Below are 20,886 nucleotides of genomic sequence, written 5' to 3'. Positions count from 1 at the left end.
TTCAGCAAAAACTCTCATGTTCAAGGGCCCTATTTTAGAATTCAAGCCCTACTGGACCTTGCCTGTGACTGACAATGCAACAAGTAAACATGATCATTCTTTAAAATGCACTGACATCTACGCTGCATCCATATTTCTGATACTTAGTGTAGGGACTGCAGCGATAACTTAATCAGCCACTTTGCCTTTCATCGCATTGCATAACCTGTTATTAGCAAAGACAGGACTGAAAATCACCAGCCGCTCTGGAAGTGGAATTGTTCCCTGAACAGAGAGTGTGAGAGAGAGCATTGCCTCAGGCAGCATATAATGAAGTATGACACAGGTCTGAAGACAAACCTTTCATGTTCTGAAATAACTGAAATAATTGATAACATCAGCATTACCAGCAGCTTGCCTGCTGCCTTCCCCACTGTTTCTATAGTAGCAAGGTGCTGTACAGCCAATGTAATTCACAGTACAATGTATTTAAATTTACTAAGAATAACAAACCAGTTGAGGTCCTTAACACCACAGAGGGCAGTTAAAGCCTAAATATGTTTCAAGCAGTTCATGACTGGTCTGGTAATTATAAAAAAGGAAAGGCAGCGCTCAAACCGGCTGTGAGCTGATGCAGCCAAAAAGTATATAAAGGACTAAATAATGAACAAGAGCAACTCTTGCTCTGTTAAAATGTTTTGATTTTATTTATTCCAACTTTATTAAAAACATTTCAGCCCTATTGTCAGGCCTTCATCAGAATGCCAACAGAAATATAAAAAAAATATGAGCCAGTCAGATTTGTATTATCACTGAAATATGCAATGAATATTTGTTAAATCCCAGTTGAAAACACTATGACTGTAATTGTAACTCAATTACACAATTGTAACTCACATACACAAGTTTAGCACACAAGAGAATGCTCAGTATGAGAGGCCAATTAAAAACGTGACTGAAAACACACCCAAAGCATTCAAATTAACACTAACTTATAGTTTTTGTGGAGGTCCATGACCTTCTCCTCCAGCTCCTTGGTCTGGTTGGGGGCAAAACGAAACTCGCTGACGTAGTCGCTTCCGTACTCCTCTGGGTCGTAATCCCCCAGCTCAGACTGGACTGTGTAGGAACCAAGGACGGTGTGTGTGGCAAAGGAGCAAGGCAAGCGGCCCGAAACCACATCATCCCTCAGTTGTAAGCAGAGGTAATACCTATGAGACAGAAATGAGCTTCAGCACTGCTGCTTTTCTGGAAGTGCATTAGACTTAAGATAGGCTTTAGGAACACGCAGTTCCTACATTGTTCATTAGGTTACATTTCATTAATTCACCAGACTGTCTGATCCAGAGTGAGTCACAGTGCTGGAAAAACAAGTCCATTCACCTGATTAATATGAACAATAGTGCCATATCAGGCAAACACCATTCCCAGAAAAGCAAGTAAAAATGCAACATCACTTACTGTAAGCATTAGTCAAAGTTAACTATGCTAACCCAGGAGAGGATTGAGTTGGCATATGTTCACAATAAACAACCCTGATTGTATATAAAGTTACTTTAAACATTTCCTTTTAAAGGATACCTGGTTATATCCTCTGACAGCTGTGCAGGATCTGGTGGGTAAAACTTTACATTGAATGAAAAATTCCAGGCACCACCTAAAATGCAAAAAAACAAAACAAAAAAACCCCCCTTTGAACCACTGAATAACAAAGTGAACTTCTGGCATAATGTGACCCAAAGTGTAGCGACCTTCTTAGATATATAACCAGTTTCATTCAGAGTTTAAACCCCTTTCATCCTGAATGTGTGAATCATGGAGGTTCTACCGTGAGCTCCATAATGTTTGGGAAAAATACTTTTTTTTTCTTGATTTGGCTCTGTACTCCACAATTTTGGATTTGTAATCAATTCACGTATGGTTAACATATACATTCTCAGCTTTTATTTAAGGCTATTTTATACACTATGGTTTCAGAATGTAGAAATTACACTTAGAACTTATTATATGAATAGCCCCTTTAGGGTTTCTCTTCAGGAGATGAAACACATGTTCAATTGAAATCAGATAAGGTGAATGACGAGTAAAGAATTTTCCAGTTTTCGACTTTGAAAAAGCCCTCTGTTGCTTAACCTGTATATTTGGGACCATTGTCTTGCTGTAGGATGAAACCCCATCCGATGAGTTTGGAGGAATTTGCTTGAACTTGATAAGATAAGATGCACCTGTACAATTCTGAATTTCTGCTAATCAGCAACTTTACATTGTCAAAGAAGACAAGTGAGTCAGTACCTGAGGCAGGCATGCATGCCCAAACTATAACAGCCCCACTACCATGTTTCACAGATGAAGGGGGTGTTTTGGATACTGGAAAGTTCCTTCGGGCCTCCACACTTTGCTCTTGCCATTACACTGAAACAAGTGAATCTTGGCCCCCACAAGACCATTTTCCAGAACTCTGCAGGCTCTTTCAGGTACTTCTTAGTGTATACTGTAACCTGGCCATCCTGATGTGGTTTACATCTTTCAGTGTAGCCTCTGTAGTTCTGTATTTGAAGTGTTCCATGGACAGAAGTCACTGCCTCCTGAAACGTGTTTCTGATCTGGCAGACAGTTGTTTGGGAGTTCTTCATTATGATGAAATTCTTTGTAGGCCTACCAGGCCCTGGGTAATTAATGAGCTTGTCAGTGCTCGACTTCTTCTTAATGATCCAAACAGCTGATTTTGGTAAGCCTAAAGTTTGGCATATGTCTCTGACAGTGATTTTCTTATTTCTTAAATCAAGAAAAAAATGTCTTTGTCCCAAACAATATGGAGCTCACGGTGTGTTATTAGAAGTAAGGCACTAGAATGCATTAAATACTGCAATACCATATTTGGTTATTCACACACATATTGCACAGGCATACATCACCCCGTTAGAAATTGAGATAAAACACCCTGCTCCAAATTGCATGTTCTCTGATAATGTCTGAGAATATCAATAATGGTTCTACTGAGTACAGAAAATCATTTCCTGATTTTCTTTATGGGTCACATTTTCACAAGAATAAATGATATGGGAGCTGGTATATATGATATCTTTTCCCCAGCCATGGTTAATCTATTTTACTGTCTCACTGCATTTAAGACAACAACAGAGACGCAGAATAACAACTTACTTCTTATCTGTTTTTTCAGTTCCTTAGCAGGGTCCACCCAATTCTGTAAAATATTACAAAAATAAAAGTCAATTATACATTGATACATTTTTGCATGTTAAAATGCTTTTGAAGAGAGCACTTTACTTTTTGGTTCTCCATATCGCGGAATGTGATGCCAAAGTAGTCCTTTTCCAGGAGGTTGAGCTGGTCACAAACTTTGTCAAATAACACCTGTCCTTTGGCCCGTTTCTGTAAGATGAAAATAAGAACATGTGCTACCATTAAGGGAGAAAGCATAACATCCGTAGAAGATGTGCATATGTGAAAGGGACATGCCTGATTACATTACTTTACACAATATTCTAATATTACTCACAGAAATTATTGTACATGAAATTCATAACTACACACATTCAGGCATGTACACAGCAAATATAAACATGCACACATAGGCAAGTAAATCCACACAAACATAAAGACCCAAATGCAATTCAGGGAATTTGTTATTCCTCTTTCCAAATGCAACATTCACTAATACTCATCAGTCATGACTGAATGAGTCCCTTTTGTTATTCCCCATTGCTTCTCCTCCATTTTAGAATCAGCAAGTGAGCAGTGCTGTTACTGTGCTGCACAATATTACAACTGATGTGGCCAGCGCAATCAGATTTCAGGTGTCCAGCCAGCAAGGAAGGCCAACGATAGAATATTCTTGATGGCTGATGCTGTGACAACTAACACTGTTCATTGGTCATAAAAGGGAGCTTTTAGTCAAGGTCATTTTAATCTCCGTGTTCATTAAAATTCTGGATCTGTTTTAAAAAATAGTCATCACATTAATTATGGTTTTTGCAGTCAATTTTTTATTTCAAATGTTCTCCCTGACACCTAGTTGAAGGTGAAGATACACCACACTGAAAAGCACAGCTCAGGGGCATAACGCAAAGTGAGCGGGAGGATTAAGGAAGTGGGAGATGCAGGTGATAGCTCAGCAAACCAGAACAGACTTATCATACTCCATGAACAAACACATAAGCCTGTTCAACAGCCTCTTCCCCTCCACCAAGCTTTCATATTCACGTGTTTGTGAACAAAATCCTTGTCTGTAGGTGAGTGTCTTCAGCTTGTTATCAAAGCCATGGTTCACTTACCAGCACCTGGTAGAACTGTGGAGAACTTTAAACTCACCTCAACACAAATGCTTCAAACAATGCATAGCAGAAATGCATTGCAATACAATTCCTGTAAATAATGCCAGTAAACATTCTGGGCAGAGAGGTTATTTAGAATGTTCTGACATCCGAGTAACCCCCTCCCCACTCCCTTTAGCCAAAAGACTGCACCATGTAACCACAACCGCTGACAGAAACAGCACACCCAAAACATTACTGTGATCATGGCATGAACTCGCCCATTTGTTTGTGAGTGTAGTAGTACAGGCAGCCCAGTGGGAGTCACAGCCTTCTGCTTCTGTTGTATTACCCAATGACAATATCTCCCATCACACTATAAAATTTGCTAATTTAAGTGAAGGTCATCCAATGCCACTAAATAATACTACTATGTTTTGCCCTGCAAAGAACCTGCATACAGAGATTTGTAATGGTTGTCATATTTCTATTGCAAAATGACTCTCCTGTCCAAATCTCAAACAGTGCAGACTGTGAATGGTGCAGGGTGTACTTACAATAACAGAGATAATGCACTGCCTCAATGTCTTCCAATACTCTCTAGACAACCTCTTTCCACATCGCTCCTAAATTGAAGATTCCCAAGGTAGATAATTGTGGTTTCTGGAGACTATTTACAATGTGTGAGGTATACTGACTCTTGAGATTAATATCCCCCATATAAGAAAGTTAGCAAAACTAATTTCTCCTTGGCTGGAGGCACAGAAGGTTAGATGCTCCATCTTAACAGTCGGGATGTTATGTGGGATTTGTTTGACACTTTATTTGGGTAGCATCATCCCATCTGCTACTAAGTTGTAACTGTCTCACTGGTCAACTTGATGCCAGGGAAAAAGCTGCAAGATGACAATATGGTGCAGAGGAAATATCACAGGTGGCAACAGCACTGATTACACGACATACAGCAGAATGATGAAAACATAAATGTAGATAAAATCAAATGTCATCACACACTTGAATGTGTGAGAATGTAGTGTTCCAGGCCTTAAAGGGCAGTAAATTACAAGCTCAGTTAAGTTATGCTGTTCTGCAACGCATGACTGACACAAAAGCTGAATTCTATTAACGGCTGCAAATACAACAAACACACACACACACACACACACACACGCATATGTGCACGCATACACATTTAACATACACTGAGCTCCATAACGTTTGGTGAAGTGAAGTACAGAGCCAAATAAAAATAACACTTTGGAGCTGAAACAGAACAGGCAATCTAAGCATGCTTAATATACTGCAGCTGAAATATTAGCCATCTGTAATAATGCATAATTCACAGACCTGATTACTGATGGATATACCACAGATTCATGATATCATACATAATGCACTGTCATTGTGACATGATCACAAACAATGATCAAAGGTCATTTTCACTATTTTGTGTAAATGGAGCCCTCAGTAATCAACAGACTGTCAGCTACTCCATTGAGTACAAAAAGACCGGGCTGCTCGATGGACAGATGTCAGATTTTCTCAAACGCAAGAAAGGTCGACTATCGAAGGCGAGCAATGATACATACTGAACTACTTGAAAACAGCAGCCCATATACAGTGCTACTGTTAACATAGGATTCAGCCTTTTTTACACAGAAAAACAAATACATTACGTTCTATAAACGCAGATATTCCAAGGTCGTTTTTTGAAGTTTACAACAGGCAATTACCGAGACTTGAACCACAACAAAATAATTACTCCTGTTTCTTTGAGCCAGTCACCTTACATTTACATTGACTGACATTTGTGTTGTTTATTGGTCATAATATTTACACTCCATTGGTGGAATTGCAAGATTGAAAGAGAAAGTTTAATTTGAATGAAAAGTAGAAAATGAAATCTCACGCTCTAGACAGCTTGCTCAACCTGAGTAAATCACAACACAATTTGCTTATTTAAAAAAGTACATACTATTAGCCTGCCTGGCAAAAAGTCTTTAGATTAGAATGCCAAAACTAAATTTGTACCTTATTTAATCCTGCTAATCAAAACTGTGTATTAGACAGAGCCAGGCTGAAACGGAGAGCACAATTACTCTTTAAGCTTCCCTGTTCTATTGCTTTGAACTGCAAAACCTTTAACCTAGAAAATTTGGAATCATTCTCATATTGAACAAAAAAGAGCAAAGAATTCCCCTTTGGCTGTTCTGTGGCATACCTTGTAAATGGAGTGTCACTGAGGCTTTGGCCACATGCCACCAGCAGGGTGTTTGGACAGCGTGCCCAGTAATAACTATGATATGACAAAATTTTCAAGAATGGCGACCCACAAATGCTTTACGATCTTTCAATCTGATGCTAAAACTAATCTGTGCAAATCTGTAGCAGGGATAAAACTGCTTTAAGTCGACTGGTTTCGAGTCCTTGGGGGATTCATTGTGGAACATGGTTTCATCAAGTGGAATACTGTTCATTCAAGACAGCTTGAATGAATATGCAGAACCAGAGAGATTTATTCATGAGGGCAGATTTTGTTTATTTCTAGCTATTTAAAAGGCGGGGCCAAAGACACTGCATCTGTCATGTTTGGCTCTTGCAGGCTTCGCCAGCCATTCTGGAAGGAAGCAAGCAATATCTACTGATCATGTATTAATTTAAACACAATTAAAACTAACTTTAAAAGCATTAAAAAATGTACACGCAATTAAAATAATATTGTATGTTGCAAATGCATTTTAGTAGGGACCTTTGCTGCCTGGCTTGTTCTTTTTGTTTTCCTCGCTTCTTGTATACTGTCCAGTCTGGTGTCCCTTCTTTTGGTTCCCTTCCTTTATGCTTCTCTTATTCCATGCCCTATAATGTTCAGATATTTCTCACTTCCTTGAACTAATTCCTTTGGTTTCCTGACTCTTGCATCCCTCTAATGACCTATTAATTTCCGTCAAACATCATCTTAAGCACCTAAGCCTCTTTTACCCTGACTCTTTTAACTATGATTCCATAATAACAAATGTGCAATTTCCTTTTTTTAAAGTGTAGTAAAATGCAGTGAATGTTTTCATTTCCATATTGTGTGATAATAATTGTTACATGATAATTAACACAGTAAAAGCTAAATACAACTAAATTGTTTGTGGTCATTTTTCTTTTGCATGGTAAAAGCACAAATGCATATATTTATTATGTCAATTTCTCCCATACAGTCCAACTGTGCAAATTTGAATTAATCTAATAATAATACCTGTCAACTCACAGTGATTCATGAAAGTATATCATGGTATATAATTGTACAATGCCAAGTGACAACAATACCATATGTGCGGCTTTCCAGGTGTTGAGAGGCAAGTAAAACAGAACCAATCCAAAAATGGCAATCTATTGAATGAAATCAGAACATTGAGACAAATGCTTCTTCTACCTCTGCATGCACAAAAATGTGATTTCATGAAGAAGAATTATTCTGTTAAAACACCTTACCAGCTAATATGTATGATCAACAGTTACGCAAATGAATATTCATTTCATGTTCTGTAAATATATTTCTCTCTTTTAATGTTTCAATTGTTCTAGAACCAGAACAGTGTTTTTGCTCCCATATTTGGAGTAGGCTAGGTACAATGTTATAAAAATATTCCAAAGAAAAGAAAAGAGAGAAACAACGGCAGTATGGACCTGGATACCTAATGAACACTTGCATTACCATAGCCTTGCTCAAGTATTGCCAATTGTGTCAGTCCCTTGGCAGTCCAGAAAGCTTTTTTGCTTCAAAAACGAGTAAGTCACTGACGTTCACTTAAATGTCAAAACACCCCAAGTCTCAAAGACCATACCACAGCCAAAAATAAGTGTTCGCATATGCTGCACTGATAATTATCAATGAAAGAAAAATGCTCCTGCATTAATGCTATAAAATAATTAAAGAAAATGGAAGGAGAAAGCCGCCCTCCCACCAATGCTCTTTTAAAGAGCTGCCTTCAAAAGAGGATAAACTGACCTAAATGTGTGAGCAAAGCACAAATGATTGTTAAAGACAGTAATAAGATGCACACTTCACTTGTAATTGTCCAAGCGTGGTCAATTTTATATAGGAATGGACAGTTCAAAATGGGACTGCATCAGGACAAACAACCATTCTGAATCAAAGTATGTTTAGTGTCCTGTGATAATGACATAGAAATGAAAAAGACTGTGTTTCATGTTAATGCAGCTCATCACAGTAACACTAAATAGCAACCAATATAAATACACCAGATCATAACAGTAGGATGGTTTCAGCATCTATTACTTCAGAAATAGTCATGGCCCATCAGACAATGTAACCATACTTCTCAAAACCATGCTCCAATTTCTTTAAAATTTTACTTGGTGATGGACACCAACCATGTTCATAAACCCTACTCACCTCCACGACGCAGGTATAGTCCGACCCATCCAAGAGGGTGATTTTGCACTGCATGTTCCTGGGATTCTTTGAGGTCTTCCCAGGGGACTTGGAGAGCTTGCTGGAAGATGACCTTGGAGATGCTCTATCGTCTTCAAACTGATCGTGCCTCCCCAGCGGAGTGCCCTCTGCCCCTCTCTCTCCGTTCTGGGAATGGCACAACCAGGAGAAAATCACAGCTGTAATGCAATGAACATCCTACACAGAAAGTTGAGCACTGCTGCTACCAATGAAATACCGTTTGTTCACTTTTCTCAGTCTCTAATCTTAGATTTCAACGAGCTAAAACACAAGACAAATCACCAAGAGATCCGTTACATAAACTGAACAATCAACAAAAATAGCAGAAATACAAGTATCATTCAAGACACCTACACATTTCAACAAGATCAAACTTAAAAACAGAAGCTACATGATTTAATTTTTTACCACAAATGTATTTGTGGTATAGTTTCCTGTATTGCCATACAAAAGTTTCAGAATTAATTTCCACTCACTATCTCAATAGAGAACAATTTGCGGTTGAGTAGAAGCACCATTAGATTAAGAACTAATAATGTTTTTGCAATTAACTTTTATGTTGTCATATCACATTACTCAGTCCATCTTTTAATTGCTAGCATTAGGACAATTGATGCCTTTCAGGGGTTTACATTATTTTCCTGAAAGAAATCAGCAAAGGCAATTTTATACTTTTATATATTCTATAATTTAATTTTAAGTTATCATTATATTTCAGACCCATATATTTCAAAGGTCAAGATTTGATGACATACAGGCTGTCAAAGGATGGATAAAGGGAATGATCTGCAGTGTAAAAGAAAACACACAAGGGTACTGTAACTAAATAGACAATTTTATTTTCTCCTTCCCTTTACTAAAGTAATATAACATTACATTAGTAATATTATTAAGGTATTAATATAAAAACACAACTAACTTTCTACAAACTGCAGGACATCTAACTCCCACGCAAAGTCCATTATCTACTGCTATTTCTCTGCTTTCCATAAAACTAATATGTGCATATTGCATGTTTACAAAAGTGGTTCCCAGATTAAGTGTCAAGTAATGCTGCTAACATCTGGAGAAGCCCTGAAAAGATGGAGCTCAGCCAAACTTCACCAGAGGAAGGACACGGTCCCTCACCTGGTCCTTCCTGGTGGGTGTGCTGTGAGCAGCGGCAGCAGGAAACTGCTCCTCGTCACCCTGCGTGGGGATGTGAGGAGGTTGAGCTGGTGGAGTGGGCTGGGCCTGAGCGGGCTGCGCTGTACTGGCCTGCTGGTTCTCCCGCTCCTTTGATTCCACACCTGGTTCCGTCGTCATGGCAGATTACTGCAGCAAATAGATCAACAAAGCTTTAGGACTCACGCTCATAACTACGGGCAATTACCCCTACATGCTAATTTCACAATTACTTTTTTCAATTAATCTTATCACTGACGTTACTAAGGCCTGTAAGTTAGCCATTACAATGAACCAGATACACCAGATTTCACAAATAGTGATGATGTCTGTTATTGGCATTTATTTATGCACCTGTACAGAGCAAGATGTGCTCAATTGTTGCTAGAACAATCAATTGAAAAATATTCATTAATGTATTCAGGTCTGATTTACCCTCAGATAGACTTAGAGCCAAATGCACTAATCACAATCAAGGGTTATTTTTCATTGTACCTCCAAACAGCACAGCTGTGCAAAGCAGTTGCAATGCTAAAAAGCTTCTGATGAATAATTGAATCTTGATTGGAACATGGGCTGTTTCAAGGTGAATATAGAGGTGAGACCCTCTCTTTCTGACTTCACTGCAACCTCGACAAATACTGTATATTCAGGTGTTTAGAACCATTCCCATGCATCTTAACGGAATTACGCACATTATGCAAGAGCTACTGGCACACTTCCCACAGGGTGTCATAATGATTGAAAAATTAAGGCAATACTGTTTTTCTGTTCAAGTACAAGGAACATTTTTATGCCATGATCCCATATGCAATTCTTTTTAACATTAAGAAAAATGTAGCTGATCAGGCTCAATCCCCCTCTCCCTGAGTTTACAAATGTTAAGGATCAAAACACTCTGCAGACCTAAGGAGACATAACTAGAGCAAATACTGCTCTCTAGCATGTGACTCACAGACACCTTTGAGTCACATACCTCTGTCTCTTTTATAATAATAAATTTATAATAAAAGCATTATAATTATAATAATTGCAAATACATGTAATCTAATACTCCTGGCAATTTTTAGTTTAAAAGAGCCAATAGGCGATCACACTTTCTTGGTACCAACAGTAGTCCCAAAAATGTTATTTGTTATGAATTCTACATTTAAGTGTAATTGTCCAGAAACCCAGCTTTGATCTATTTTCAGTTACGCATTTAGTACCCACAATGCCACCATACATGACTGAAGAGTCTATCCCACCCGTAAATGATCATCCTTAAAAAATGCGACAATACCTTTCTCACCACTGCTTTATTAGTGTCACATTAAAACTGAGAACATTGCTCACAAAAAGAAAAAAATTTCTAATGCTACCTACAGTAAAATGCACCTGGGTCTCATTAATGGAATGTATTACAGCTAAATACCAACACAGCTAAAGACTTGCATCATTTTATTTAATTTCTCTTTAATTTAAGATTAAAAAACATCTCATAATGGAAAAATGTATTTTAAGATCAGATTAACTGAGTTACATTATGAATATACATGTTAATTACATGTACAGCAACATTCCAACTTTATATGATATAAATATTTTCAAAAAAACATCAAAACAAGGACAAAATTCTGATTAATCTGTTATAATGATGCATAAAAGCACATCAACACAATAATACTGTTAAAATCTAACATCTGTCAATGTCTGATCTTAAGCAGAGATTGAAAAATGACTGCTATCAAGCAAAAACATTGTTATTGATAGTACATTTTCAAGGCAATTAATCATATTATGTTACAGCACACTTCCAAGATATTAGCTGCAATGCTACTATAGCACAGCATTTACACACTCAATATTATTGAACTAAACTTAGACCCCGAGATTGTTAAGTAATTTCTTTTAAATTAGGTCATTTCTTTAGGTGGATATAGTTGAGTAAAAAATGGTTTTCGTCTATAACATCTCTACTACTTCCCCGATAATTCACCAAATTCTTGCAATAGTTTAAATTTTGAATTTAAACTTTACAGAGGAAAAGATGAGTAAGGATGAAATCGATTTCTGCACTGATTAAATAATTCACGGTCACTTCCAGTTATGGTTCACCAATCAAACTGACATAGACACATCTACTTAAAAAGTACAAGTCAGACTGCAGACACAATAATCTCAGAAATGAATGTTCACAATACAAAACCCTTAGAAAGGAGTGCTAAGAATACAGTATACTGTGGAGAATTAAACACCGTTTTTATTTTCGCAAAGAAACTACGGTAAAACAAGTACCATCTGTGTATGAGGGCAGAGGTTCCGGTTCAACTTTGCCCCTGATATCTAGAGAAATTTCATTAGTATAATGCGGTAGCCTTGGACATCTGGAGTTTACGCCGGGAAGCTCGTCACTGCTGGCGATGGCCGTTGACTCCCTCGCCTCTATTTTTAGTCCCGTGTTTACACTGGAGCCTGCAAGGTCAGAGCGGAACCTCTCACTCCAGCTCACCATGGTGCGGTTCCAGCGTTACACGTAGTGACCGAACGGCAGCCGAGGCACGAAAAAGACATACATACGCAGCAGGCCTGTGGGGTGTGGGGGTTGGGTTGTCAAGGCTGCTGATTCTGTCTGCAAATGCCAGACACCTGGATTACTTCCAGTTCTGCTAGTTCTAATTTTCCTACGAATATGAGATACTGTATAGAACGTAGAATAATAGCTTCATTGAAAAACTTTAATAGCACACTTAAAATCCTAAAATCTGGATTTTAACTGTGCATTTTACTTTTTGCAACTTGACATACCTGCCATTTACTCATTGTTCTTAAGTTATTATATTGATCCAAAAATCATGCAAAACATATTCCAAAACTTGTGATGGTCATCTTTGTTTTTGGACCAAAGACAGGAGTACATTCCCTTGACTTTACAAGCAATAATATTACGAGCCAGTGCAGGATGCTGACGGGAGACATATTGTTTGAAAAATAGCTGGAATGGAGTAGCAATGCAGAACAGAGCCCAATAGAAGCTGTTTAATCTAATCGTATCTAATGTAGGTCACACTGCACTGCAGGCTCAGAAACAGAGCAAAACAACAAACCAGATCTTCCTCCCGCCAAATGACAGCTGCCTGCTAGCAGGGCTATGCTAGCATGTAAAGCCATTAAGATGATGACACAGTCAGTTTTTCTGACTGTCATCATCTTTTCTAGTTTTTCAACATGCAATTCTCCTGCCTAAGAAACAAATGCAAATGTGAAACCCAGATATTGTGAGGTACATTTGAGGTAATGATACTGACATCTGAATTCTGGTATTGAATCCTCAACTGTATCTCAAGTGTGATTAGTAGCCCTTCTGGGCGACATATAGCAGACATTACCCATGGAGGGAGGGCTTCAGCTAGCTGGGATAAAATTTCATCACACACCAGCGACCCCTGCTGGTCAATCATGCACACACAGTTCACCTGTTCAGTTGTACGTTGTCTTCCTTCAACTCGTGCCTGTGTGAGTTTGGCTTGTTGAGGGCCTTTGAATGTTTTTATTTTTATTTTTGAGATCAATGAGTCAAACAGGAAATATCGTTGGGAAAGATTAGATATAGCCCTTAGGCTTTCAGCTGAGGAGTAAAACAGTGAGTGATGCCCTGTGAGAGATCTGCAGACTGCACTATAATGACTCAAAGTCAAAACCCATGGTGCAGTATTGCTTGACTTCTCATCTAGTGCAGCCTTGACAATAAGCCAACTCAGCATTTTCCACTCTGAAAGGTATTGATGGATTTTTTTGGAAAAAGCATATGATACAAAGATGAAAAGTCCAAAAGGCTAAAATGCCTGTTATCAAGGATTAGAAGCAATCAAATTAGTGGGGGCATTTTAGAAATGCCTCCCATGATCAGGAAGCAGCCACTATAATATGTCACATTTATAGCCCTGATAAACAGCAGGGGTTTTAGATAATTCTTGCATATTTTATTTTTCAAAGTTTCCTCAATAGTCTATCAAGTAGGCCAATTCAGAAATGTATTCGTAAGATTATGGACTATGTTCTACTGTCCAAGAAAAACTGACTGTGTGTCAGTGGAGATTTAGAGGACTAACTGTCAATCACAGTTTTGACATCAAACAGTTCAAAGAGAAAGGTAAGGTGCTTGTCATAACTTTCATATCTTTGAAGGGCCAAACATGCAGTAGGCCACACTATTCAGCAGCTGATGGCTTCTGTTGTTACAGAAGCCATTCCAAAAATGCAATGATGCAAATAACCATTATCAAGGCAGCAAGAGACACTTCCTAAAAAAAATCTCACGCATCCACATCTACTGTGAAAACATATGGTACACACTGAACACTCTCTGCAAATGCTGCTATAAATTCAAATAAAAGCTGCTTTCCTACAGTAGCTTCCAACATAACAACACACTGCACATTGCCAGACAGCGTTTGGATTTCAATAATATGACACAGTTTATCTGTTAATGCAACACAATAATTTGTGCCAAACATGCTAATCCTAGTGGGCAAAATATTGTGACTGCCATGACAGAGTGATACTGATCCATGATACTGATTTGCTATATGTTTGCATATTTTACAAAACACAAATAGTAATTTCATTACCAGTGGCAAACTAAACACTTGAACAGCTTGTCCATCCTACATAAGTAATCACCATCCTACACCAATGTTGGCGAAAACATTTTAATCTGCTTAAATATTTCAAGATGTTAAACATACAGTGCATTGAGAATAAAAGACAAGATGCAAACTTGAGACAATGATTAATTTTTGCTATGCAAACAAATAAATGAATATAAGAACAATATTAATTCTGCCAATGCCCCAAGTGTTGATGCAAAATGGTAAAAATGTTTCCATTTAAATAGGCAAAAGTATTCACTCCCTTTGTACTAATAACATAAACTGGACCAGGTGTATTCAACTTTCATGAGAAATCACACTAAAAACATTAACAAGGTCCAACAATGATTGATTTAAAATCCTTTGTTCAACTGCATGCTTGCAGAATTCATGTTTTTAAATTATATCCTTGATGTTTTGTATACAATGGTCCTAACTGGGAATCAAAACCACAACCTTTGTGTAACAAGCCCAAGTCCCCAAAGATTATAGGAGATTGGTGTCCAGCTAAGGCTCTTCTATGTCTGATCACTCTCCCTTCTTTACCATGAAAATAAACAAAATGAATTGAAATACTGCCGTAAAACCACTAGCCACTTATGCAAATTGCCCTAAACATCTGTCATCTTTGGAAAATGAGAGGCAACTTCCAATCTTGCCTTCTCTAGTGTGGTGACCTTCAGCTTGATCCTTGGATCATGAATAAATGAACAGAATGTGGAAAACTGTCAATTTAAATTAGCTGAAACCTCACATCAGATGCTTATTGTTCTGTAAGTCTGATTGTATCAGTTTACAATGCAGCAAGGTTCTTTGTGTTTCACTGGCAGAAGCATATACCCTTTTTGACCGAAAGCTGTAGAAAAAGCCTAGAAATGGCAGGTATTTAACTTGCTGATGTAATATGAATTCCACCCAGGAAATACACAGCTCATTGAACAGAAGGTGCAAGGATAAGATAAAGAAAGAAAGACCATCATTTTAACTTAAATTCTAATAGGTATTCTAATACATACTGAATGTTCAGATTTGAAGGGGATAAAGGAAAGATAAAATCAGAGAGTGCATAATTGGAATCTTGTGTGATTGCAGACTTGAAAATAGTGATACTTGTATAGATGCACATAAGCGCATGAAACAATCACCCTTAAATAAGGTCACTGCACAAAACCCACTGCTCAGCCTCACTGGGCAATTTTACACATAGGTGCAGTGCACTGTATTAAATGTTACAAACTTCCGGCCTTCATAGTGTGGAGGGACAGGCATCTGTGTAAGAGTGAATGAACCGTGAATGTGCCACAGCAACAGCAGAATCCCCATTCATATAACACAGAACATTTTCGTCACTCTAACATTCTGCAGTCCATCTCCTCCTCCACAAGTGAATGGCTGACAGCTGTCAAAAACAGTGCCATTCTGATCTTTTTGCCTACACCTTCTCACAGCCAGTATGGTTTAGCCAGGGCCTCATCACCATAATTATAACCTAGGAAACCCAAAGCATGAGGACTCTTGGAAACTGTGTGTACCCTGCATGTGAAATAACCTGAAAAACAATGAATGGGCTCAGCAGAACTGACAAAGGAAGGGTGATGCATCACACACGTTTTGAAATCATACCCTGTATCCAAACATCAGCTGGGTTGTTAGCGGCTCTCCAGGCCTGACACCTGCTAGTTGCTCTTTAGAACACCGGTACAATGACAAACCTAGACAGAATGAATGGTCTTTTATCCTCATCAAACACTCTCATGTTGGAATGTTCCCATGTTTCTTTGAAGTGCCGAAAAATGCAAAATGAAAATATGCAAATGACTATTGCCTCTTGTTTCCTACATAGAATGCTGAATAAAATAACACCACCCAGCAAGTTCATATGGGAAATATTTTTCTGTGTTACCATATGTGTTCTAAATACAAGAATGATGTTTCAGGAATTTTAATAATGCCTTTACTGAGGGTGTACCTGACTACCGATGACTGTGGGTATGAAATGAAGTCAGAGGAATTATTTTTCTATTTTTTAAAATGAAAGTTTAAATCAAAATTAATTTTGTAATAATAAAAGAAAATCCAGGTAAAATGAATCGCTGAATTGTACTGCTGAGTATCTTAAAATAGCAAAATAGTTTGTAATAGTGATTCAAATATTTTCACTATTTCACTTTCACTTGAATAACTGTGAATTCACAGCCATACAGTTGTAGGTAAGTCATTAAAATTAATTCACAGTTTTTGCGACTTCTTTATAAAAACAGTGTTCCTCACAGTTCAAATAAACCATGAAACTAATGCATACTGAAAATTGCAACAAATTTTCCATGAATTGCCACTGAAATTGAAATTGTTAATCCAAGGTATGGCTTCAGTACACACTGCAAATATTACTCGCAAAGGAAATTAAACCAACTAAGCAAGACGAACATCACAGCAAGAACTAGGGTTTTACAGTTCCAGAAGGCACTCTCATGGAGACTCCTATCCCAAGAGCTTCACAACCTCAAATCTGCCATATTTTTCACCCGAGCTTCATCTCTTTCATCCTCCTCACACATTTGCATGTGATTACCTCAGATGGTCAGGGGGAAAGTGGGCGCATTATCCATCAATGTGTAAGCCAGTTTTGGTGGCTGATGAGCATCTTTAAAATAGGATTACCGTGGGTTAAAAGAGATCTAGCCACAGTTTCCTGTTCTTCTCAGATGATATTCAGTTAGCTGGGGTATCTATTTGGACTCTAGGCTTCAAAAAACTTAAAAGCAATTTCACCCAGTCACCTGAAAGACTGACATGAGGCATGAGGCAATTTTAAAAGTAGACTTTTGCTCTTTGTCAAAGTTAATGGAACCGTAGAGTGTAGCTTACCTTACCACTGCTTTTTCCTATCTTGTGCATTTTTATTTGGAAAAAAGGAAATGGCTTTGAACCTTGTCTTTACAAATATACTTTAACGTGTGTGTAAGAAGATGGACAGGATTCAGAATGGATTTATAGAAAACTATAGAGGCACGTAAATAATAACCTCCAAAATGGTTTTGGAAGAAGGGAAACCAAAAAATGCAATAGTCCTTGTGTGGCATCCTTGAATCACTTGGAGATATTAAGGTCATATTTGTTACAGTTGTAAGTGGAGCGAAACTGATGGTGTTTAAGACGGCATGTACAGTTTACGTTTAAAGAATTAAGAATGGTTTACATCAACATTCATGTGAGTAATCTATGTATTCAACTAAATCTTCGATTCAGATTTTTACAGCAAAACAAAAAAAGAACTTTTATGCAGAGTTAAGGCCTTCATTTTTTCAACACCAACCTTCCACTCATTCCTGAAGAAAAATCAATGTCCTCAAAATGATCTATGTTTTCAAGACTGTATAAAGGCCAAAAAACAACACCTGTCCTAATTTCAATGTAAAGAAAATAGTTTCCTAAAGGACATCACACACCATTGTCATAGTGTTACTGTTAAAATCTCACATCTGGCATTGCCTTGTGTTAAGCATGTTGCAATGGGGTGAAAATGATTATCTGGTACCTTTAAATATGACAAGTGTTTCCGATCATAGATTCTAAAGAGAACAGTTCAATGACAAGCTCAAAAATCCTTTTTGCTACAATATTTTGTGTCCCTTGTCATGGTCACAGACATGTATGTGTGTGTAAACTGCCATCTCTAGGGCTGGTATTCAATTAACATTTAACTTGGACTTACATGTAAATGCAAGCATAACAATTTTCTTCACAAACTTAGTTTGGTCAGTTAAATTTGAAATGTGAGACGCATTAATTAATGGGTACTGTAAAAAGTTACTGACACACATAGATATAATTCTATCAATGTATGTAACGACAAGCACATTTAATTGTCATACTGATTGTGACATATACATAAATACACAAATAAACTAAGATGTCTAAGTATGTACTATCTAATTTTACAGAAAAATCTGCTTTTATAGACCAATTTATGTTAACATTAGGCCCTGTTTCACAAATAATCAGTTACAATGTCACACTAGTCTTTGGATGTTTTACAGAAGGGGGACTGATGACTACCCCAAAAACTGTGTTTTCATCTGCTCCCCATCCTTTCCTCGCTTGCAGAAGCAGTGAGTACACAATAATGGCCAAAGGGTCTTCACATCAACAAACAATTCTGCACTCCTCATTTTGTACCCAATTATATAAAAGAACATGCTTTTTACAGATTGTGGAAATCAAAAACCTTTTAAGTACAAAATCAGAATTACAGAATTAACTAACCGGTAGAACCCAGAGATAAAACAACAGTCAATACTACAGTCATTCTTATTTTCTATTAGTTACACACAATAGTGTCTAGCAAGCTAGCTTGTAGCAACTCCAAAAACATTATACCTGGTGAATCTCATGAAACTGGAAGTAGTTGGAAAACTAGCTGACCAGTAACTACCAAATCAACAACAAACTAAAACATAATTTGGTTTAAATCTTATATGCAGCATTTTATAAGTGCTTTTATTTGCCTAGTGTTTCAGTGTTTCACAAGAGAGCTACTCCCACCACATACCATCACTGATTTCATTAAGACTAGCTAACACTGCAGCTCACTTAAGAAGCAGAAAACCTATGACACATCATGCCCAGTTACATTTGATAGGACATGTACATAATCCGTCCTAGGCCTACTGGAATGAGGGGCAATTTACGCTTACCCTCCATTCAATTACAGGAATGTTTCAAATTTCAAATTAAACTACTACAGATGCACAGTTTAAAGACACGCAATGTGCAAAGAACTGAATTGCCGATTTGATTTGGTCACCTATATCCACTATCCAAACAGGCTTGTCTACCAATACCATGCTATGAAAAATATGAAACAACTGCGGTTCAAAAAACAAATAAATGTAGTAATACGCCAAGTCAATAACTGATTATTTGCAATATTATTAGGTTACTAAAGCACTTCCCACGCATACACATTCGGTTCATGTACCTTTCCGGCATCGTGGGAGCTAATCATGTAACAAGACAGTGGAAGCTTACTGTAACAAGCGCTGTACCACGAGTGGTGATTTATTTTCTTGTATGCAGGCAGTTTCTACATGTAAATTACAATTTGCCTGTTTTTCTGTTGCACGTGATGTGATGAGAAAAATGCCAAGTCAGACTGAGTAGACTTCTCGGTGGCAGCGGTACTCCCCTTGTAGCCTTACTGTACATCCAAACCACACCCACCGCATTGCAGAACAACACGCCAATGCAACTGAAATACAATAATAGCTCCTGCTATTCAAAAGCTGTCCGAAAGCAGTGATGGCCTCGCCAAGGTTTATGGGGTATGACTACACCACCAAAGAACGGACATAACTGCACATATCTCATATTGTCAGACTACTTACAGAATGGAATTAGTCGATTTCTTAGAAATAGCTATCTAAATTTTAGTCACGTCGTGTTTTACAAATAATAGTAAATTCCAATGCCCTATTTTTATTTCCATACATTGGCAATCATATATTTCTGTATAAATGCGAATGCTAAATCAATCTGTGCTCTGAATTAACGATCTCTGAAGCATAATCTCCAGCAAGCTATTTATATTGTCAAGAACAAGCCACAATTATCAAAATTGTTAGCTGTGTGCATTAACAGTCAAAATGCAATACAGATATAATCATTGCAGGCAAATCGCCTTATATTCATTAATAAAGTATGGCTAACTGTGATACCAAAGTAGCCTACAGATTTCTCTTCCAATGCAAACATTGACGCAAAACATTGAAATCTTTCCTCGTTTCCTCTACATGAGGAATATAAGGTTAATTTCACAGGAAATACGTTGTTAATCAAATAATGTATTTTTGTTTTTATTTTGGCCATGCAAATTTCGTTTCGTTTACCAGGTATTCCTGTCTCCTCCTCTTGGGTTGGTGAGACGCAGTTCCCCCAGTGCTGATGCTGCTGACACACACTAGCCTGTCCTCTTGCCAAGCGCACTGACCAAGCTGAAGTAGAAACGGGGCAGCGCAGCATTCTGGGATACCCACCGATAGCAAGTGGAACCCTCTCAGTCCTGAAATACTGTAGAGGCACAGTGTAGCTATTTTATTTATTTATTTATTTATTTATTCATTCATTTATTTTATGAGCCATTTGTTTTTCATTCTCCACATTGCCATTTAAATGTTGGAATAGGGACACAAAATGAATGGTTCTAAAGTGAAAATCAATTATTAATTTGTTCAGATGTTTCTCTTTGAATTATAAAACACATCTTAGTAGGTGTACAGTATATTTTATTAAGTCACTCACACTATCATTCACATTTCTTTAATGGATAGAAGCAGTTTAATTAGCTGAGACCAGGAGAATCAGATGCAAGTTC

General features: G+C 37.6%; 1 protein-coding gene across 9 annotated transcripts in view; it reads right to left on the bottom strand.

The window, feature by feature from the left end:
* The window catches only part of epb41l3a (erythrocyte membrane protein band 4.1-like 3a), a 58,815-nt gene extending 38,254 nt beyond the window's left edge, over positions 1 to 20,561 (bottom strand). For all 9 annotated transcript variants that reach the window (XM_064331131.1, XM_064331134.1, XM_064331136.1 and 6 more), the window contains exons 1-7: positions 20,402 to 20,561; positions 9,847 to 10,032; positions 8,659 to 8,844; positions 3,268 to 3,372; positions 3,142 to 3,184; positions 1,561 to 1,636; positions 972 to 1,190 (exon numbers count right to left, since the gene is read on the bottom strand). In XM_064331131.1, the coding sequence (XP_064187201.1) occupies positions 972 to 1,190; positions 1,561 to 1,636; positions 3,142 to 3,184; positions 3,268 to 3,372; positions 8,659 to 8,844; positions 9,847 to 10,023 (806 nt within the window). In that variant the 5' untranslated portion in view covers positions 10,024 to 10,032; positions 20,402 to 20,561. The remainder of the gene's footprint in view (positions 1 to 971; positions 1,191 to 1,560; positions 1,637 to 3,141; positions 3,185 to 3,267; positions 3,373 to 8,658; positions 8,845 to 9,846; positions 10,033 to 20,401) is intronic.
* Positions 20,562 to 20,886: the final 325 nt, after the last annotated feature.

This window comes from Anguilla rostrata, chromosome 4 (assembly GCF_018555375.3).
Source record: "Anguilla rostrata isolate EN2019 chromosome 4, ASM1855537v3, whole genome shotgun sequence".
NCBI lineage: Eukaryota > Metazoa > Chordata > Actinopteri > Anguilliformes > Anguillidae > Anguilla > Anguilla rostrata.
This window is presented reverse-complemented; position numbering and strand designations above follow the sequence as displayed.